Source organism: Tupaia chinensis, unplaced genomic scaffold (genome assembly GCF_000334495.1).
Source record: "Tupaia chinensis unplaced genomic scaffold, TupChi_1.0 Scaffold000521_1, whole genome shotgun sequence".
Classification (NCBI taxonomy): Eukaryota; Metazoa; Chordata; class Mammalia; order Scandentia; family Tupaiidae; genus Tupaia; species Tupaia belangeri.
Genome location: NW_006160034.1, coordinates 403,753 through 426,716, shown reverse-complemented (window position 1 = coordinate 426,716; position 22,964 = coordinate 403,753). Strand labels below are relative to the sequence as shown.

The following is a 22,964-nucleotide window of genomic DNA, read 5'->3' as shown; positions in this document are numbered from 1 at the left end:
CCCCCCCCGCGGAGCCGACTAGGGGAGCTCGGAGGCTGCAACCAGGTGCACCGACCTCTCTCCTCCCCGCCCTCCTCGCCGTCGCCGCCGGGCCTCCCCGCCCGCCCCGCCACCACACACGTCTCCCCTCCTCTCCCCGTCGGACCTCAGGTGGCTCCGAGAGGTGCTCCACTCCGCCTCCGGGGCCGAGCGCAGATAATCACCGCCCCCTGCCCCCGCCTTTTCCTGCCCTGGATCTCCGCCGCCACCTCCGTCTCGCGGCTCCCCGGCGGGGGGGGAGGACGAGCCCGCGGGTCTGGGGGGAGGAGCACATTTCCTGCGAGCCCGGGGGCCCCTCGTCCCCTCGCACCCGCCCCGACCCCCGCGACAGTTCCTCTCCGTGCACCTGCGAGGGAGGTCGCCCGCGCGAACCTGCGCTTGGGGGGAGGAGGGAGCTGCTCCCGGGCCTCGGGGACCCGCCTTCCCGGCCCTGCGCCGCGGCCGCCAGCGGGAGGCTGGGAGTGGGGTGCCTCCTGGAACTTACTCGTCGGACGGGAACTGTTTCCCTGTCCCCTCCGTAACAGCAACCTCCCCCCCACACCCTAAAACAAAACCTAGCCTCTTTAACATATATCTAATCTTCCAATAGGGTTTGGCGTTGTTGTCAGCCTCGGGGAGAGAGATTGGACAAATAATTCTCCAGGCGGAGGAGGGCGACGCCAAGGACTTACCACCTCCACCGCTTTTGGGGTTTTCCACAAGTTGGAAGAGAGACCCCTTCCGTTTTGCGCTGCGTGCGTTGTGCTGATTACTCGCGCGGGGACTGCTGTCCCAGGGTGACTCCGCGTCGTCCTTTCTCGAGAACTAGCAATGGCTAGCGAGGACAATCGTGTCCCTTCCCCGCCACCAACAGGTGATGACGGGGGAGGTGGAGGGAAAGAAGAAACCCCTGCCGAAGGGGGGGCCTTGTCTCTGACACCGGGGCTCCCCATCAGGGGCATCAGAATGAAATTCGCTGTGTTGACCGGTCTGGTGGAAGTCGGAGAAGTATCCAACAGGGACATTGTAGAAACTGTCTTTAACCTGGTAAGTAGATGAATATTTCATGAGCCTGCACTCTTCTCAGTGGGCTGGGGAACCAGGCGTTGTAGCTGGGGCCATGTGCTGTTCTCACACTTGAAGGCCCTTTGCATGTATAGAAGCACGTTTCACGGACTTAAGTGAAATCATTTCTTGTAGCTTTCAGTTTCAGGGCAATCGTGCAAACTTCGATGCCTCAGGGTGCGTGAAAGTGAGTGGATCACTTGCGTGCTCAGGAAATAATGTGTGGCACTGGAAATATTAGAGAGCTCTCCTGGAGTTACCCATCACTTTTTTTTTTCTTGGCGTGTATGCATAAGTTTGCATTTCTGTAACATTTAAAATAAGTTCTTGTAATCATTTTTGGACTTGAGAAATCTAAATCGGTCGCAGTTCTGTTTTGCTTAATAGGAAGTTTTAAACCCCAAATTCTTATTTATAGGCTGGTGAAAGATTACTTTGCTGCAAAGTTAGTATTGATTTGAACTGTTCATTGGTTTTAGTTTTCCACCGAACTATGGAAGGCTCAAGTTTGGAATGAATTTTTGATAACGTTTGCGGTAATATTGTGAAAATGGAATAGCAATTTTAAAAAAGGATTGAGGCAACAATAGTATAATCTTTCATGTCTTGTAGATTCATGTCGAATAGTATAGCATACTTAGTGATCGGAAATTGATTATACTACTATGGGCTACAAAGGCTGATTTTATAAGCTGGATATGAAATAACTTTTCTTCTTCCTTATTCTTTTCTAACCGTGGTTGTCATTTTTATGGAAACGTTTTAGATTTTTTTTCATTTGATCCTTTGCTGCCTATCAGCTTAAAAAATCTGAAGGAAATTTGGCCTTAAATGTCTTTCCTCTCTTCTACCCACCTGTGTTGGAAGCTTACAGATAGGCTTATATCTGAATGTGCAGGAGCTGTAATAACTGTTTAGGCTCTTTCCTTTTGCCTCCATGTTTTCAAGGTGAGGCTTGTTCAGTTCCAGGGCAGTTAATTATTTCCTTCCGTAGACCTTTACTAATAGTCTGGGCACCTGCAGAACAACTCCTAGAATGAGAAGGAGCTAGATGAAACTTATTTTTGCAGCATGAAAATTTTGAACATCAGAACATTTCTGTGGTGGTTTGTTGTAATAGGAGTTCCATAGGTAGATGAATGACTTACACATATTTACACATTTTGAAAACTACGTATTATGGAAATATTCGAATATATGCAAAGAATAACATAATGAACGCTCGTGTGCATCATCCAGCTTCAACAGTGATCAGCATTTTGGGGATCTGGTGTAGGTGGCAGTTTTTCATTTGTGCATATCAAGGACATAAATGGTAAATGGGTAAATTCCTTGAACTCAGAATAGAGAAACTTGAAAACTTTCCTTTTGAGTTTTTTTTCCCTCTTCTTCAGCATCATGTACCTGGGATAATACACAAAACTGTGGTAGTGATATGGTTTATCATTAGTTGTGTGTGTGTGAAGTCCCGACATTCGTTGGCAGACGGAGGATTCAAGCTCCTCTGTCCTTTCGAAAGTGCTGTGTGGGAGTGGATGACCAAACACGAGTCACTTTCATTTTTATACTGAAGAAAATCCAAATTCAGTAGGTGATAGTTGGCTTATATGCTGCCTAGAACTGCAGGCTTGGCAGAGAGGTTAAGGTCGTTGGTGAATTCATTCCTCACCGCTGCGGGCTTGTAGGGGAGTAGACGGTAGCTGTCCGGGTGGAAGGAGAAGGACATTTTTTTTCACTTATATTTCCTCGTTACCATCAGTTTTTGGGTCAGAGAGTCCAGGGAAAGTTGCTGAGAATACATAGCAGTTCCTTCCCTTCCATTGTTCCTTGCAATGCTTTTCATACTTGTTCATGGTTATCTGTAGCAAATCTCGGGAACTGAAATGTTTGGAATCTGCTAAGTTAGTCTGCCTCAATGTTGTTAATAATCCTGCTAAATCTAAATATTTCCTGATTTGTCATTGTCAGCCTTCATCTTAATTTTACTGGAAGAAGGAAGTTACATTAACTAATAATAAATGTGATTCTTAAAATGTTACTAGCACTGCCTGGCCCTGTGGCCTGGTGATTAGGGAAACTAGATCCTGCATGGCTGATCCTGTCATTTGAAACTTGGCGTCGGGGGCTTGGAAAACACGCTGGGTATCTGTGCCCCAAATCCCAACAGGATGGAGAAATGGAGGAGAAGGGATTGTTGTATGACCCTGCCCCATTGGGAGGTGCTTTTTAAATCTCTGTCTTTCTGCCGCCCTCTCTGGTGAACACTTGTGACCTCTGGCAAAACAAAAAAGAGTTAGCTGGTAGCTGGATCCCACATGACTGATTGCCTGGTTCAAGTCCTGGACCTTGCAGCTTGAAAATTGTACTGAGCACATGTGCAGGGACTCCTAAATCTGGAAAGGACATATGGAAAAGGGATTGCACTGTTACCACCCCCATGTGGGGGTGCTTTCTCATCCCCCCACCCCGTGAGTCCACATGCTTTCTAGGAAAAAAAGAAGCGGCTGCCGTGTCGTCCGTGCTAGGCAGTGGGCCAGGTGCTTTATAGAATATTATTTAATGCAACTCTTTTAATATATCTCATTTTAAAGATGAGGCACCTGGGACCAGCAGATGGCGTAATGGCTGTGTCGCTGGACTCCCATGTAAGTCAATTGCGGTTTGCGTCCCGGACCCGGTAGCTTAAACTTATGCCGGGCGCGTGTGCGTGTGTGCCCAAGATCCCGAGAGGAGAATGGAGGAGAAGGGACTGCGGCGTGGCCATCCCCCCTGGGGGGTGATTTCTCACTTTCTGTCTCTGTCTTTCTGGTGAGTGCACGCACCCTATAGCAAAAACCTCTCAAAAAAAAAAAAAAAAAGATGAGGCACCCAAGAGACTGAAAGGTTAAAAGTTAAAGGTTAAATCACTGTGGTGATTCTTAGAATGATCGTCTTTTCAGGAATTGTCTCATGAGGTGGAGTGGTTTGCCTCCCTGAGCAGGTATTTATAGCTCTTGCATTTCTTCCCCCGATATAAGGACACAGAAACCTAAAGTCACTGATCCTGCCCTGCTAGATGGTAACACCTCCCTCAGTGGATGTTATGTTTCTTAACGTTCAAATGGCTTCAGAAATTTGTTGAGAAAAAGGCCTTAAAAAATATAAAACGTTTTTTTAGGTCATACAGGTTTTTTTTTTTTTTTTTTTAATTTGCTGGAGGGCATAAGCACTTGCCAGAGATAGAGAGGAAGAAAGAAAGCACCCCCCATGGGGAATGATCATACTGCAGTTCTTTCTCCTCCCTTTGAGACTAAGGGTACACATGCACACATGCCAGGCGTGTTCCCCGTGCCGCTGAGCTCGGGACGTAGACAGATGGCCACATGGGATCCAACGTCCTTAACCACCACGCCATGGGCTGGCTCGGTACAGTTAGTTTTCCCATATTCACTGTGTGCATGCAGAAAGTTGACGAACTTTTTCTCATAGTCTGTACATTGAATAAAAACTTCTAAAATTATAAAAAAAAAATCCATATGAGCAAAGAACATGTTAACATGTATCAGTAATGAAATCTGATAGCAATGGAAGCTGTGTGAACTTTCCAGCCAGTGCGAAGAAGAACTCGGATATTACCAACATCATGGAATCCTCATGCTGGCTCCTTTTTCATGCAATTCTCCATTGGATTTTTTAATTAGTAAATTTAAACTCTACGTATAACTACTATAACTTTTTCTTAATTTTCAGGCATGTTACTAAAATAGAAGTATATGTTCTATTGATTTTTTTTTTCCCACCGAATAACTGTTTGCTACTTTCTGTATGTATGTACGTATGTATGTTTGGTATGGGGTGCATGCACTTGCCAGAGAGAGGAAGAGAGAGTGAGAAATCCCCCCGGGGGGGAGGGAGAGGGCCATTCTACAATCCCTTCTCCGTTGTCCTCTCAGGATTTGGGGCATGCATCCACACATACCTGGCATGATTTTCAGGCCTCTGGGTCCTGGACTTGAACCTCTCAGTCGGCCCTGTGAGATCCAGCTGCCTTAACCTCCATATCACGTTCTGACCCAATATTAGCTACTTGAAACAATACAGTTTGTACTGTTAAAATTAAACAATGGCCAGCCCTGTAGAGCAGTGGGTAAGCCCTGTATAGAGGGAGCTGGATCTCACATGTGTGACCCCAGTTTGAGTCCTGGCCTCCATGACTGAAATAAAACCACTGTGTGTGCGTAGGGATGTGCCCCAAATCCCAGCAGGAAGGAGGAATGAGAAGGCATTGCAGCATAGCTTTGTCCTGTTGGAGCGTTTTCTTTTTCTCTCACTCTTCTCTGTCTCTGGTAAGGGTAGGTGCCCTGTGACAAAAAACAAACAAACAAAACAAACACACAACCTTCCCCCCCTCTGGGTTGTCCAGATAGTAGACGGTAGAGCCCTATAACCCACTCCTTCAAAGACTGGTTTTTACAGCATGCTGCCTCTCAACCTTGCTACTGTAGCGTGACCTTACCTTGTTATAAACTGCTTTGAAACTTGCTCCTCATCTTGTCATTTATTTTCTAAAGAGTTATTTTATTTAACTTACTTTATTTATTTATTTATTTAAATTTGACCAGAGAGGGACAGAGCGAGAATGAGATTGAGAGAGAGAGAAAGTGAGAAAGAAAGCTGCCAAGTCTGGGACTCGAACCATGGTCAGCCATGTGGGAGTCCAGCACCCTTAACCACTGTGCCACCTGTGGCCCGCCCCCCCCCATCTTGTAATTTCTTTTGCAAATCTGTTCAGTAGATAACATTTGATTGGTAGTACACTAGTGTATCCCAGTGATTCAGAGTTCTGGTCACCTTTTATGTTTTGTTGGAATTTGAAACCATTTCCTTGTGTTCTCATGGGGTGTGTTAAAGTAATTTGTCGGTTTTACACTCAGAATTATTAACGTATGGCATGTTTTCAGGAACTTGCTGCTGAGTTTAAGGCTTCTAGAAGGCATTGTAAAGTATTCAGCGCTGTTTAATTCAAGAGTGGTGTTTCTGATGCACTTGTGGGAAATGCCTGTTTTCAGGGCCGGCTGGTCGTGTAGTGGTTAAGGCAGCTGGATCTCACATAGCTGACTGTGCGTTCGGAGTCCCAGACATGCAGCTTGAAAACATGTTGTGTGGGGCCAGCAAGGGGTGTGGTGGCTAAGGCACTGGACTCCCACATGGGAGCCCATGGTTCAAGTCCTAGACCTGGTGGCTTGAAAATCATGCGGGGTGCATGTGCCCATGTGCCCACAATCCTGAGAGAATGGAGGAGAAGGGATGGTGAAGGGGCCATAGCCCCTTAGGGTGATTTCTCACTTTCCTTCTCTCTGGCTTTCTCTGGTGAGCACATGCACCTATGGCAAAACCTAAAACAAACAAACAAACAAAAAACACGTGTGTCTTCAAAATCCCAAGAGGCAGATGGAGAAGAGATTGCTGTGTGGACCTCCTGAGTGGGGGGTGATTTCTCACATTCCTACTCTTATCTCTGACAAGTGCACGTGCCCTTATAACAAACTAAAAAACAAACCAAAAAACCCAAAATGCATGTTTCCATGATTTTTTGAAAAGAATTATTTATTTTATTTTATTTATTTATTCAGTCATTTTCATTTGACCAGAGAAAGACAGACACACAGGGTGAAGGAATGTGAGAAAGCAAACCATTAGGTCCGGGCCTTGAACTGTGGTTGGCCATGTGGGAGTGTCCAATGACTTAACTACCACACCATCTGCTGACCCCCTGTTTTCATGTTTTTTTCTTTTTCTTTTTTTCTGTTTGAAAAGTAATTGTTTGGTTTTGGGTTGGCAGGTGGCGTGGTGGTTGAGGCGCTGGACTCCCACATGGCTAACCATGGTTCGAGTCCCGGACTTGGTGGCTTACTTTCTCACTGCTACTCTGCTCCCTCCCATGGTCAAATTAAAAAGGAATAATAATAAATAAACTTAAGTAAAAGAATTCCTTTTAAAAAAGTAATTGTATAGTTTTAATTAAAATGTAAAAGATACGAGAACTGGTGGCATGGTGGTTAAAGCTCTGGACTCCCCCTGGCTGACTGTCGTTCGAATCCTGGGCTTGGAGGCTTGACAATCATGCCAGGTATGTGTGTTTACATGCCCAAAGTCACAGGAGGAGAATGGAAAAGAAAGGATTGTGATTTCTCACTTTCCCACCACCCCCCTCTCTCTCTCTCTCTCACACACACACACACACTCTGTCTCTCTCTGGTGAGTGCACATGCCCTATATCAAACCTAAAAATAAATAAGTAAGAATTAAATTAAAAACAGAGTAGTGGCCAGCAGGTGAAATGGCCATATCCCTGGGGAGTGATTTCTCACTTTCTCTCTCCTTGTCTCTCTGTCTTGCTCCAGTGAATGCATGTGCCCTATGCAAAACCTTAAAAAAAAAAAGTAAGAGATGGAATGAAAATTGTATTACTCCTAATATGGCATTTGACGTATGTCCTGCTCAATATTAATGGTGTGCTGTTGGTACCTGCAGGAGCTGGGTGGGTCATGTGCAATGGCTCCGTTTCATTGGCTGGATACAGAGTGTACTCTGTGTACTTAAAGAGGCAGCTGCTACTCTGTTTTATTTTTTTTTAATTTTTGCTATAGGGCATGTGCGCTTACTGGAGAGAAACAGACAGAATGTGAGAAATCACCTTCCCCTCCCCAGGGAGGATGGCCATGCTGCAATCCTTTCTCCTCCATTCTCCTCCTGGGCATGCATGCACACGTGACCCGTGTGAGTTTGAAGCCGTCGGGTCCAGGACTCAAACCACAGTTGACTGTGTGGGAGTCCAGTGACATAACCATTATGTCATTTGCTGTCCTTTTTTTTTTTTAAAGTTATTAATTTTATTTGTCATTATTATTACTTTTTAATTTGCTATAGGACACATGTGAGAGAGAGAGGGAGAGCGCGAGAGAACAAGAAAGCCATTAGGTCTGGGACTCAAACTATGGTCAGCCCCATGTGGGAGTCCAGCACCTTTAACCACCACTCCACCTGCTGGCCACTTCTCTGTTTCTCATTTAATTTTTATTTATTTAGTTTTAGGTTTGCTATAGGGCATGTGCACTCACCAGAGAGAGAAGAGTGTGAGAAATAGAAAGGGAAAGTGAGAAATCTCCCCCGGGAGGATGGCCATGCTGCCACTCCTTCTCCTCCATCTCCCTGTCGTGAGTCTTGGACAGGCATGTACATGCACCCGGTGTGTTTTTCAAGCTGTCAGGTCCAGGACTCCAACCCGAATTCGGCCATGTGGGGTCCAACCACCTTAACCTCTGCCACCTGCTGGCCCTGGCAGCTGCTGTTCTGGTCTAAGTGGATTGTTGTCTTGCAGTAATATGGGCCCAGTATTGTCATAGCTTATAATTTTCAGGAAAGACTAGAAATCCAGAGCTTAAAAATAGCATTTTTTAATATGTCAATTTAAAATATTCAGAAATGGTATGTGGGCCACGTTTCACAAGTGGTTATTTTTCAAGGTCTTCCATGAACCTTTACTGGAAAGACAGTGAGTCAACATTTAAAAAAAAATTCATTTCATTTATTTATTATTGTTTTTTAATTTTTACAGGGTATATGCGTTCATCCAAGAGAGACAGAGACAGAGACAGAGAGAGAGAGGGAAAGTGAGAAAGCAAGATGCCAGGTCCAGGACTTGAACTGTGGCCAGCCATGTGGGAGTTCAGTGCCGTAACCACTATGCCACCTCCTGGCCCGGAGTTAGCGTGTTTGTACTCTACTCTTTGTTTCTAGACTTATTTCCGTCTTCTTTACCATCATCCATTTAAGTTCGTAATTCCCCATCCTGGAGCCAGCGTGGTGGCACGGGGCAGCGTGGTGCTTAGCTGGGTAGAGCCGTACAAGATTATGGGCTCAGACTTTAGTGGAGACCATGCACCCGGGCCCCTGCGCTTGTCCTGGCTGGCTGGGAAGGCTGGGGCTAGGGTGACAAGGATTGCAGCTTGAATTCTTGATGAGGGTGTTTGTATTTCTCTCTCTCTCTCTTTGTCCATGGGGAAAAAAGAAGGAAATACACTTTAAAAAAATAGCAAGAATGGGGGCCGGCAGGTGGAATGGTGGATTTTTTAAAAAAATTATTTAATTTTATTTGTCATTATTATTACTGCAGCTCAAGTCCCAGACCTGGCAGCTTACCTTCTCATTTTCCACTCATCTTTTTCTCCTGTTTTGTCTCTCTCTGGTCAAATTAAAAATTTAAAAAATGATAAACAACACTAAATAATTCTTTGAAAAAAGTAGCAAGGGACCAGCAGTTAGCATAATGGCTATGTCGCTGGACTCCCACGTAGTTGACCGCAGTTTGAGTCCCGGACCCAGTGGCTTAAACTCACGCCGGGTGCGTGTGCGTGCGTGCCCAAGATCCTGAGAGGAGAATGGAGGAGAAGGGATTGTAGCGTGGCCATCCCCCCTGGGGGGTGATTTCTCGCTTTCTGTCTCTCTGTCTCTCTCTGTCTGTCTGGGGAGCGCACGTGCCCTATAGCAGAAAAATCTCTCCAAAAAAAATAAAGTAGCAGGAATTTTTTTTTTTTTTTTTTTTAAGTTTCCTTCATGAGAAGTGAGAGAGACAGTTACCCTCAATAGAGGGCCCTCCAGTCATTATCCACCTCTTGTCTCAGTCAGGGACATCCCTGGACGTAAACACTGAACCTTCTTCACCTGGGAACAATGGCTACCCCTGGGCCACCACCTGGCCCTGGAACATGCTTCTTAATGAGCTTTCTAGCTCCCACCCTCCCCCCATATCCATTCGCAGTTCATATTATAATAGAAAACTTGGGGGCTGACGCCATGTGTAGTGGTTGTGCTCTGCTCACAAGATACCAGATCCCTCGTGGTAGGTCCCCACCTGGTCAGCCAGAAACATGCCAGGTCCATGCAGGAGTGCCCAGGACCTGGCAGGCTGGAGGAATGGGGAAAGGGGAGTGCAGTGTGACCAGACCCGCAGGGGTGCACACCCTTCTCTTGCTTATTTTCATGTCTGTATGCACATACCCTACTATGAATAAAGACGACAACAAAAAAAACAAAACAAAACAAAACAAGACAACAAAAAAACCCCGAAAAACCCAGAAACTCTAACCGTTTGAACACAATAAAAGGGGTTTATAGGTTTATTTCTCTGAAAGTCCAAAGGTAGGGCAGGACTTAAGGAAACACAATGATACCAGAGACTTATTTTGGTTTCTTTCTGTTTCTGTTCTGCTTTCTATGATGGCAGCCTCAGTGTCTTGATAGTCCCCTCATGGTCTTAGGGTGGCTGTCCGTGGCTGTTGGGGCCACATGTATTCTGGGTCACAGAGCCTTTTTGTCATAACATTCTAAACAAGAATCTGAGGCCATTGAAATAGCTGCTTGGCTTAAGTAGTGTGCAGGCTTAAATGCACCAGTACCAGCTGCTGCACCCAAGGCTGGGGTCGGTTTTCTCTGACCTACTCAGGCTGTATGGGATTAAGTGGATACCCCAAAAACTCTGGCTAAAAAGACCAAAGGGCTAATGGATGCGGGAAGGTAGCAGTGGTGTCCACGATCGTCCTTTTCAAGTTTGAGAAAAAGGTAAGGGGATGTTAAAACCATTTGCACAAAGGAAAAAGAGATCATCCATTATCCCAGCATGTAGATAGATGCAAGCTCAAGCTAGTTTTTCAAACTTTCCGTGCCTTAGTTTCCCATCTATACGATGGGGAAACCACACGGTAACAGGATTAAATGAGAAAATGGGGGACAGACGGTGGCGCAGCGGTAAAACAGCAGCTCTGTGAGGCTGGCCCATGTGGGAAGGGTCTGGGTGCACATCTGGAATCTTCCCTGAACATGCTAGGCACGGGGGGAACCATGACCTGGGGCTGGCTGAAGCAGGGGGTGGATTAGCCAGGATGATTCTGGCGTGAAGACTACTGGGAGCCCAGCCTCTTGGCACAGTTGGTAGCAGACTGTGGAGCTGGAAGCCACATATCGACCAGGATTTGAGTTCCTGGCCCTGTTAGCCTGAAAACATTCTTGCTCACATGTGCCTGGGACCCTGTTGGATTGGAAGACTGGAGGAAGTGGATTGCAGAGTGAGCTAGAGGGAGTCCTTTGGAGCGTTTTTGTTTTGTTTTTCTCTCTCCCTCTTTCACTTGTGCATGCACATATGTTTTATCATGAATTGCAAAAAAAAGAAAAGAAAAAAATAAAAGATTGTTAGGGGTACTGTTCTTTGTCTTTCTTGCTCATGGAAGAAAGAAATAAACTTCAAGTACTTGTAAAGCTCTTAACGTAATGCATGGCTTACCAAGTAAGTGCTATTCTAATGATTTACTATTATTATAATCTATGTGTTTCGGATATTTCAGATTGTCATATTCTAATATAATCTATATTGGTTTCTTTCTACATAACTATTATTAGCTTTGTTGACTTTGCAATACAGATCTGTGGGTAACTAGAATTAAAATTCAAATTTTGGTGTAAAAAATCTTAAAATCCAGGCTATTTTTTTATAATATGCATTTTTAATGAACTTCTTGAAGATTCTCTTATCCTATATAGTTCTATTAGAATATATTTAATGGGACCAGCAGTTAGCGTAATGGCTATGTCGCTGGACTCCCACGTAGTCGACCGCGGTTCGAGTCCTGGACCCGGTGGCTTAAACTCACGCTGGGCGCGTGTGCGTGCGTGCCCAAGATCCCGAGAGGAGAATGGAGGAGAAGGGATTGCGGCGTGACCATTCCCCCCGGGGGGTGATTTCTCGCTTTCTGTCTCTATGTCTCTCTCTGTCTGTCTGGCGAGTGCATGTGCCCTATAGCAAAAACCTCTCAAAAGAAAAAAAAAGAATTTATTTAATAACCATGTTTCTATTTATTTATTTATTTATTTATTACATTTTTTTTTTTTTTTTTGCTGCAGGGCACATACAAAAATCAAAGAGAGAGAGAGCGCGCGAAATAGAGAGAGAAATCAACCTCTCAACAAATGGGGGTGGCCATGCTGCAATCTCTTTTCCATTCTCCTCTTGAGATTTTGGGCAAGTACACACTTGTACCCAGTGTGTTTTTCAAGCCACCATGTCCAGGACTTGAACCATGTAATCAGCATGTGGGATCCAGCACGTTAAGTACTATGCCATCTGCTGGCCTACCAGGGTCCTTTCTTTTTCTTTCTTTCTTTCTTTTTTTTTTTTTTTTTTGGAGGGGTTTTTTCTTTAGGGGGTGTGCGCTCCTCATCAGAAAGACAGAGAGAGACAGACAGAAAGCAAGAAATCAGCCTCCTAGCGGGGATGGCCATGCTGCAGTCCCTTCTCCTCCATTCTCTTGGGAGCCTGGGCATGGATGCATATGCGCCCAGTGTGAGTTTAAGCCACCGGGTCCAGGACTTGAGCCATAGTTGACTACATGGGAGTCTGGCAACATAGTCATTATGCCAACTGCTCATCCCGAAATGAAGTGTTTTATTTACCTTAGTGCCCTCGGAAGCTTTCAGTTTGGGCCAGCACTCATATTCAGAGAGGTCTCTCGACATGTATTTGGAAACTTTCGTTGTGGGTTTTGTAGAGCGTCATGTTTTATTGCTATGCCACTGCCCATCCTCTTTCCTCACCTTTTTCAAAGACTGCTTGCTACCATGTCAAGATTCTCCTACCTTAGCCTCCCCCAGTTGCTAGAATTACAGGTATGTGCCATCACACCTGGCCTTTCAGGTTGGACTGGGAATTGAACCTGGGCTTCCCTTGTGTAGCACAGAAACTTAGAAGCACGCAGCACTAACACTGATTCTCACTGTACAATTTTGAGTGATCTCAGTATCTGTTTTATACCTAAAAGAACAATTGGGTTTTTCTTTCTTTCTTTCTTTCTTTCTTTCTTTCTTTCTTTCTTTCTTTCTTTCTTTCTTTCTTTCTTTCTTTAAAGAATTGTTTATTTAATTTTATTACTATTTATTAATTTGAATAGAGAGGGAGGGAGAGAAGGAGAGAGAGAGAAAGACAGAGGGAAAGTGAGAAATTACCCTCAAGGGGAGATGTCCATGCCGCAGGGACTTTAGGCATGTACCCACACGTGGTGTTTTTCAAACTGATAGATCTGAGACTTGAACCTTACAGTCAGCCATGTGGGATCCAGATGCCTTTAATGTCTATGCCACCTGCTTGTCCTAGAGTGGATTCTTACTTTGGATAGGAAATTGGACACCAAATAATTTCTGAAGTTATGGAACTATCTGCCATTCATGCTCTAACTCTTGTTGTGTCTGTTGTCCTGTAATCTTTGAGTTTATTTCTGACATCTTCTGGCCAGACATATCCTATCAGTGTCTTAGTTCAATAGAAATTACAGTTTTAGAGAGTGGCGAGGGGCTGGATTTCGTATGTTCATGTATCCTTACAAAAAGTTGAAAAAATGGATGAGGTCTTGATTAATTATGTTTTGCTAGATGTAAACTGATTTAAGAACTGGAAAAGAGTTTCTCCTTGGCGAATGAGATCTTCTTTGTTCAGTGACTAATGACTGAACTGGTTTGGCATTTTCATTTATAAATTGTAGCATCTTTTTATAAAGCCATGGAAGATTCCAGTAGTTTGACCTCTGATAAGGTATTTGGGTTGTGTTTATTTTTAGTGAAAATACTTATCTCATGAAATAATATATATTTTCTTAGATTTTTTTTTCTTTTGCAAGAGATGTTTGTTATAGGATGCATGTACTCACCAGAGACAGACAGACAGAGAAAGTGAGAAATCACTCTTCAGGGGGGATGGCTATGCCACCATCTCTTCTCCATTCTCCTCTCAGGATTTTGGGCATGCTTGCACATGTGCCCAGTTTGAGTTTCAAGCCACTGGGTCCAGGACTCCAACTGGGGTCTCAGGTGGGAGTCCAGCACCCCAACTACCACACCACCTGCTGGCCCCTGTTTTCTTAAATCTTATATATGGTACTTAGTTGAATATAGTTTTTATGATCTTTGGGCTGCAGTATCTTGAGTAAAGATAATGATTATATCTTGGATCTCATAAAATACATGTATACATATATGAAATTATTTTTTTAATAGAGAAATTTTGCTATAGGGCATTTGCACTCACTGGAGAGACAGAGAGAGGCTGAGAGACAGAAAGCAAGAAATCACTCCCTGGGGGGATGGCTATGCCACAATCCCTTCTCCACCATTCTCCTCCATTCTCCACTTGAGATCTTGGACATGCCTGCACGTGAGTTTTAAGCCACTGGGTCTTGGACTCGAACTGCGGTTGACTATGTGAGAGTCCGGTGACATAACCATTCTGCCATCTGCTGGTCTCATACATGAAATATTTTAAACCAATGCACTTTTTAAAAGTATTGATTGCTGAACCAGCAGGTGGCATGGTGGGTAAGGTGTTGGACTCCCACATGGCTGACCACAGTTAGAATCCAGGACCCAGCAGTTTGAAAATCACACCGGGCATATATGTGTATGTGCCCAGAATCCTGAGAGAAAAATGGAGGAGAAGGGGTTGAAGCATGCCTATCCCCCCTGTGGGAGTGATTTCTCACTTTCTCTCTCTCTCTTTCTCTTGAGCTTATGGAAGAAACCTTAAAAAAATAATGTTAATGTACAAAACTTAAAAAAATTAATCTGGATAGTAATGTGATAATTAATTTTAAATTAGATGTCAACATGTATAAACATAAATAAGAATAATGATTAAATAAGTTTATACCAATGCATTTTTAAATGATTACTATTGCAACCAACCAATTTTTAAACATCAAACTACTATAAAATTAATAATTAGACAGATACAAAATCAAAAGAACTTCAGAATAATTTTCCTTAAAGTTGGTTTACTTCCGTGTTAACGGGTGGTTGAGGCAGCACCTTTAACAACACGTCTGAGTGGGCAAGTCCTTCTTTAAAACTTCTGGTGAACTTGTAGTTCTTATTCATTTACAGAGAAATTTTTGCTGTAGGGTGTGTGTGCCTGAGAAAGGGACAGAGAGACAGCGAGAAACACCCCCCCTGCCCCCCGGGAGATGGACACACCAACAGTCCCTTCTCCATTCTCCTCTCGAGATCTTGGGCACGCATGCATGACTGGTGTGAGTTTTAAGCTGCTGGGTCTGGGACTTGAACCATGGTCGACTACATGGGAGTCCAGTGATGAAACCATTATGCCATCTGCTGTTCCCAAACTTGTGATTCTTAAACCATTGCGATGCTTTTTTCCTAAGTTTTTATTTTCAGTGATGGTGAGACTATCCACGGCTCTTGAGATGGAGGGAAAGTGCATTGCTAATTGGTACGCGTTCGAGTTGACGTTCATTTGTGATTTTGCGTTGTAATCGCTAAAAGCAGTCATTGCGATTTATCGAGTGCTTCCTGTCACTGGATCTGTTTTGATGTGTGCATTGGCAGGTTTGCTCTGCACAGTTCTCACGATGAGGGGTGTGTGCGTATTTCCACCATAGCGCCTTGTGTTTTTCAACACCGAGCTAGAAATAATGACCAAAAGGAGCAAGTGGGGTGGGCGGGTGCCTCAGGCCTGTGGCACACTGTGGCAGACTGTGGCAGAGACGCACGATAGCAGTAACGATCCCACTGAGACACTAGTACAGTTACCTCGCTCTGTCTTTCCACCTTGTGTAGTCAATTTTGCAACCTAGGCTTCCTTCTTTCAGTTTTAGGTCTGACAGGGTGTTCGTTTGTCAGCCTCTGGTAGTGAAGTACTAAAAATCCAACCCTCTCAGGATCTTGGGCATGCGCACACATACGCCCGGCATGAGTTTAAGCCACTGGGTCCGGGACTCAAACTGCAGTCAACCACATGGGAGTCCAGTGACACAGCCATTATGCCAACTGCAGTTTTTTTATGCCAATTCCCAGTTTTTTTTTTTTTTAAACTTTCATATATTGTTAAAGATTGCCCTTTAATTTTGTAGGAAGAAACTGTCCTTGAACCAACGTCATTTTCACATTCTTCCTACTTCGTTCTTTTTTGTTTGTTTGTTTAAATAAGGGATAGACAGTGAGGAGGAATGACTTTTTTAAAAAGAGTATTATTGGGACCAGCAGTTAGTGTAATGGCTATGTTGCTGAATTCCCATGTAGCAGACCGCGGTTCGAGTCCCAGACCCAGTGTCTTAAACTCATGCCGGGCGCATGTGCGTGCGTGCCCAGGATCCCGAGAGGAGAGTGGAGGAGAAGGGATTGCTGCATGGCCATCCCCCCCGCCCCGGGGGGTGATTTCTTGCTTTCTGTCTCTCTCTGTTTCTCTCTGTCTTTCTGGTGAGTGCATGCACCCTACAGCAAAAACCTCTTCAAAAAAAAAAAAAAAGATGTTTGCTATAGAGAGCGCATATGCTCACCAGAGAGACAAAAAGCAAGAAATTAACCTCCAGGGGGATGGCCGTACCACAATCTGTTCTCCTCTATTCTCCTCTCAGGATCTTGGGCATACATGCACACGCGCCCAGTGTGTTTCAAACTGCTGGGTCTGGGGCTCGAACTGTGATCAGTCATGTCAGAGTCCAGCAACATAATCACCATGCCATCTGCTGGCCTCAATAATACACTTTTTTTTATATTCATTTTTCAGTCGTGTAATTGAATAGCAATCCAATAGCTTGGAAGGGTATCCAGAAGGTTTAAAACCTGTCTAATATAGTCAAGGTTTACCTTGTGGAAGGTAGGTTCCTTTTTTGGAATTTATTTCTCCTGCGGTAAGAGACAGAGGCGGAGAGGAGAGCGTGCATCCCCACAAGATGAGCTGTGGTCCTTTTCTTGCATCAGCCAGCCCTTGCTCCCTGTCCACTCAGGGCGGTCTCTGGGCCGGAACCTGGTCTTCCTGTGTGGATCAGCCTTGCAGAGAATAATGTTTCTTGAGCTTTTAGAATTACAGAATGCTGAGCGATGGTGAAAAGGAAGCCATGTGTATTGGGTTGTTAGGAAGTCCCATTACGCATTTTTGCATGGACAATCATAGAAAAATGCATCATGACTTAACCATGGCCTAATATTTTTGTTAATCCCTGCCCACTAAAACAATTGAAAATAAACTACTACCATTGTTTGCATCCTAATTGTTAAATGAGTTCTTAGTCACTTAGATGTAATGCAATAACTCGCATAGAAATCTCACTTATATTAGCAGAGAACTTTACACTTCTTAGTGAATTGTACTATTTTTAAAAAATCTTGGGGGGGCAGCAGATGGCATAGTGATTACTTCGCTGGACTCCTACATGGCCAACCGTGGTTCAAGTCCTACACCTGGTGGCCTGAAACTCACGCTGGGCGCCTGTGTTTGTATGCCTACGATCCCAGGAGAAGGGACTGTGGCATGGCATCTCCCTGGGGAATGATTTATTTTTCCTCACTGTCTCTGTCTCTCCATAGTGCACTAAGGCAGAAACCTCTAATTTTTTTTTTTTTAGATGGTTTTTGTTTATTTATTTATTTTTCCTTCCCAGAGGGTAAACTGTGCTTGCCTGAGAGAGGAAGAGTCCCCAGGGGGGCATGATGACCCTGCATCCTTTTCTTCCTTTTCTCTAGCCCATCCGGGATTTGTGGCACCAACAATAGTACACTTCTTTGGATGTGTTAGAAGCGGCCGGTGCTGGGATTTGACCTGCAGTTGGCCATGTGGGATCTGGCTCCCTTTAGCTGCTAGGCTATAGGGTTGGCCCCCGTTTTTACTTATTTTTCATTTAATATAATTTTTTTATTGATTTGTGTGTGTGTGTGTGTGTGTAAGGGTGTGTACACTCGCTGGAGAGAGAGAGAGAGAGACAGAGAGTGGAAAACGAGAAATCGCACTCCAGCGGGGATGGCCACGCTGCAGTCTCTTCTCCATTCTCCTGCAGGTGTTTGGGACACACACAGGAACCTGGTGTGATTTTCAAGCCTCTGTGTCCAGGACTCAAATCACAGTCAGCCTGGTTCGAGTCTAGGGCCTTAACCACCACATCACCTGCTGGTCCCTTTTTTTCTTTTTAATTGCTAGAAGGTATGCGTGCTTGCTAGAGATAAAGAGAAAGAGAGAGAAAGCACCCTTCCCCCACTAGGTGTGGCAGTACTGCAGTCCTTCTTCCTCCATTTATCCATCCTGTCCGCACTGGGGGCATGCACATGTATGCACCCACATGTGTATTTCACTCTGCTGGGGCCAGGATTCCACCTGCCCTGGGCCTTGTGGAATTTGGCTCTCAATGGCGCAGGGCCTAACCACTGGGCAGGGCCAGTGCTCATCTCCATTTAGGAGGTGAGGAATGTTAGGCTTGTGGAGTCAGTGACTCAGTGACTCAGCCCGGGTCACCTGGGAAGTGGAACCTCCTCAGGGAGTCGTAGCTCCACAGAACCCTGACCTTCCCTGTTCCTAACCACTGGTTCCGTGGTGGCCATGGTAGGCTTAGTGCTTCGCGGGCCCAGTGGTACTTTGTACCTCATTGTTTCTTTAAGGAAAAATATTCTGGGTTGGCTCACAGCCTAGGGTGGGGGAACTGGGTCCCACAGGACTCACCACCATTTCTGGCCCTGTTGGCTAGAAAAACACACTGGCATGTATGTGTGTGTGCCTCAAACCCCAATGGGATGAAGACTGGAGAAGGCAGGGCGGCATGGCCACACCCCATAGGGACTGTTTTCTCCCTCCTCTCTGGCTCATGTTTGCTTGCTATTTCTACCTTTCTCTCTTTCTCTCTCTCTCATTGTCAACCAGATGTGTCCTCTGGGAATTAAGAAGAAAAATATATTCTGGATTTCAAATCACTGATTTTCAGATAAAAATTTGGAACTTAACTTGAAAATCCGGTCTATATGTAGTATGTATGTATTTATTTGCTTATGTAGTATTTAAATCTAGTGTTTTCATTTCTTTTATTCTCTTATTTATTTAAGTTCCTCTATATATACATTTATCTCCTACTGGAAATTGAAATAGCACTTTGAAATTTCCTTTTAGTATAATTCAAAACTTTGAAAACCAGAAAACCTAATTATCTTTGCAATTACTATTATTCAAGATTTATTTATTTATTTATTTATTTATTTATTTATTTATTTAACATTTTTCCACAAACATTTACTTCACATAGTATTCAAGGTTTATTTAGAGAGAAAGAATGAACGTTCCTTTTTAAAAAATAATTATTTAATTTTACCTATCATTATTATTATTCTTCAATCTGACCAGAGAGAGAGAGAGAGATAGAGAGAGAGACAGAGAGAGAGAGAAAGCAAGACACCAAGTCTGGAATTTGAACTGTGGTCAGCCATGTGGGAGTCCAGCACTCTAGCCACCATACCACCTGCTGGTCCCAAGAATGAGCATTCTTTATTTATCTGTTGTGATTTTTGGGCCACCAGGTCCAGGACTTGAACTGCAGTCAGCCACGTGGGAGTCCAGAACTCTAATCAGCACGCCACCCACTGGTCCCAAGAATGAACATTTTTTTTTTTTTTTTTTTTTTTTGTGATTTTCGGACCACCAGGTCCAGGACTTGAACCATGGTTAGACATGTGGGAGTCCAGCACTCTAACCACCACACCACCCACCAGTCCCAAGAATGAGCATTCTTACCAGAGCCCACACTGCAATTCCTCCCAGCCTTTCTGCCATTTCATAGCTTCCTATGTTTCCCCAACTAATACGAATGACTCTTTTTCAGAATCTAAATCTTGCCGTGGCCTCTTCTCTGAGGCCCCAGCTCAGCCTGTACTTAGCCTCCGCTCTGGCCTGGCCTTCTGGTAGACCGTGCTCAGGCCCCACGGAACTTGCTGGCATGTCTTCAGGAGATCTTGCCTTTCCATCCGCCGTGCTTTTCCATCCGCCCCTCTCTCTCCATGGCCCCTGTTCTCCCTCTGCCTGTCACCGCCATGCTCTTCACTGTGAGACGTAGCTCAGGGACCCGCTTCTCTGTGGCCAGCTGTGTTCCTCCACCAGCTCGCCAGAGGACCTTGGTATCTACTTAGTTCTGTCATAAACTTGTTAGGTAATAATGCTTCTAAAAACTTCAGGAAAAATAGAGTTAAAGTGCAAAAAGAAGTGAAATACATGCATAGTTTTTTATTTTTTTTTAAATAATACTCATTCTATATGAACTTTCTGAAGACCTTTTGTACGACTCAGCAAAAAAAAAAAGACACAAATTATGAATATGTGCAACAACATAGAGGAATTTTATATGCAGTGTACTAAGTATAAGAAGCTGGTCATAAAGGTTATTTGCATGCCTGTCGATGGCGTGAAGGTTAAGGTGTCTGGATCCCACATGGCCAACTGCGGTTTGAGTCCTGGAAAATGTTTTGGAATTGTCAAGTGGCAAGGTGGTTAAGGTGCTGCACACTCCCATATGGCTGACCATGGTTCAAGTCCCGGACCTGGCGACTTTCTTTCTTGTTTTCCCTCTCTCTCTCTCTCGCTGTGTCTCTCTCTGGTCAAATTAAAATGAAATAAATTAATAAATAAAATTAAATAAAATAATTCTTTTTTAAAAAAAGGTTATTTACTGCATGAGTCCATTTTTGTTTGACTTTCTGGACAAGACAGAATGTTAAGGAAGGAATGACATCAGTGGTGGGCCAGCCTGTGGTGTGGTGGTTAAGGCAGCTGTATCCCAGGTGGCCAACCACCTGGTTTGAGTCCCCGACCCTGCAGCTTGGAAAACACTCTGGGCACGTGTGTGTCCAAAATCCTAAAGGAGGGAGTAATGGAGAATGGGTTGTGGCATGACCATTCCCCATGGGGGGGGGTGCACTCTTACTTTTTCCTTCCCTTCTTCCTTTCCTTCCCCCTTAGTCAGTGCATGTGCCCTCTGGCAAAATAAAACAAACCAAAAAAAGACATGGAAAAAAAAAAAAAAAAGAAATGAAGTCAGTGGTTACCAGGGGTTGGGAATCAGAGAGAGGAGATTAACTGCAAAGGGGCCCAGGGGAACAGGAGAACTCTTGAGGGCAATGAAAACATCCCACATGTAGACTGAATTTACTTTAATGCCAAAAATTTGAAATTCATCCATAGTTTCCTTAAAATATGCTTTTTCCATGGAGTTATTGAAGACCCTGTGTGCGTGTTTACACACACTCATATATATTGTGGATGAAATTGATTTCTTCCTTTGGATTCTGTCCCTGAATTATCCACCTTTACAGGATAGAGAGGAAGGGATTAGAGAGTATTATAGAGAGTAAGGGACTAACTAGAGAATGTATTGCAGAGATTCAGGACCTGGAATGTTGGAACTATACTAAGATGCTTTGTACTCACAGATACAGAAAAGTTACGGTTTTTAAATGCAGTTGTAGCTTTTGTTTTCTTTTGAATATTTGTAATTGAATTTTTTTTTTTTTTTGGAGAGATTTTTGCTATAGGGTATATGCTCTCTCCAGAAAGACAGCAAGAGAAGACAGAAAGAGACAGAGAGACAGAAAGTCAGAAATCACCCCCTAGGGGAGATGGCCATGGCACAATCCCTTCTCCTCCATTCTCCTCTAGGGAACTTGGGCACACATGCACATGCCCCCGGTGTGAGTTTTAAGCCACTGGGTCTAGGACTCGAACTGCGGTTGACTACATGGGAGTCCAGTGACATAGCCATTATGCCAACTGCTGGTCCCAATAATTGAATATTTTTAAAAAGAATTATTTATTTAATTTTATTTATGCATCGATTTGTTTTCATTTGACCAGAGAGAGACACATAAAGAGAGAGAGGAAAAGTGAGAAAGCAAGCCTCCAGATCTAGGACTTGAACTGTGGTTGGCCATATGGGAGTGTCCAGCACCTTAACCACCATGCCACCTGCTGGCCCCCTGTAACTGAATATTTTTATAAGAACCTTTTCACTTGTGGAATGTTCTAGAAACTATTCCTGTAGTGCTGCCTTCTATATTTTATGCACTGTTACTTTTTTCCTTTACCATTTTATTGCCTTTCCCCCTTCTCTTCTCCCTCTCTCTTTCGTTATGAATCTCAGTTCAGCTCCTGTAATGAGCAAGAAATTTACATACTCATTCTCAATTTTCTTTTTTGTGAAATAAGCTTGGTTCTGTCACTCTCATGGTCCTAGGGTATTAATTGTTAAAGATAGTTCCTTTATTTCCCCTGCCCCCTAAATTTATAAATAGTGAACCCAAACTAACTTTTTTGGGCTTAAAATTTGACTTGTCAATCATACTTCATTTCAGAAGAAAGAAGTATTTATCATGAGAAATTTCAGACAGATACAAAAGTGTTAAAGAACATGTATATCCTTATCAACCAGCTTCAGTCATTATCATCATGCTTTTGTTTTTATGTCTTTTTTTTTATTTTTTAATATTTTTTTAGGTTTTTGCCATGAGATGTGTGCTCTAGCTGGAGAGAGAGAAAAGTGAGAAGGCACCCCCGAGGGGCCATGGCCATGCCATAATCCCTTGTCTTCCATTCTCCTCTTGGGTTTTTGAGCATGTACACACATGCATCTGATTTTTTAATCTGCCGGACCTGGAACTTGAACCGTTGTCAGCCATTTGGAAGTCCAGTGTTTTAACCATTGTGCCACCTGCTGGCCCCTTCATATGTCATTTTAACTAAGGACATTATAGTTTCTATGTGTTCTGTTTTCTTTGGCTCTCTGCAATTTTTTACTAGGAGATTTTCTATCTGTCTATCTATCTATCTGTCTAAGAATACTGAGCCATAGGGCACAATTTTCTAGGAACTTAAAGTCTGCTGCCGAAGTTTACACGAAATTGAGATAATTTCCATGCCCTGTGGAACTTGGTGGTACTGTGCTGATGACAGGATCCAGTGTGGCTGCGCTGTTTTGAGAGTATGGGCCTGCTTCTCTGTCTCCCCACATGACACTGGATTTAAAATGGTCAGAGGTCTCCATGGG

The 22,964-nt window shown here is 44.0% G+C and overlaps 1 protein-coding gene across 1 annotated transcript in view; it reads left to right on the top strand.

Moving 5' to 3' along the window:
• Positions 1-420: 420 nt before the first annotated feature.
• LOC102501723 (lipopolysaccharide-responsive and beige-like anchor protein) overlaps positions 421-22,964 on the top strand; it is a gene marked incomplete at its 3' end in the record, with an annotated part of 350,771 nt that continues 328,227 nt past the window's right edge. The window contains 1 exon segment of the mRNA XM_027775072.1: positions 421-1,065. Within this exon segment, the coding sequence (XP_027630873.1) occupies positions 850-1,065 (216 nt within the window).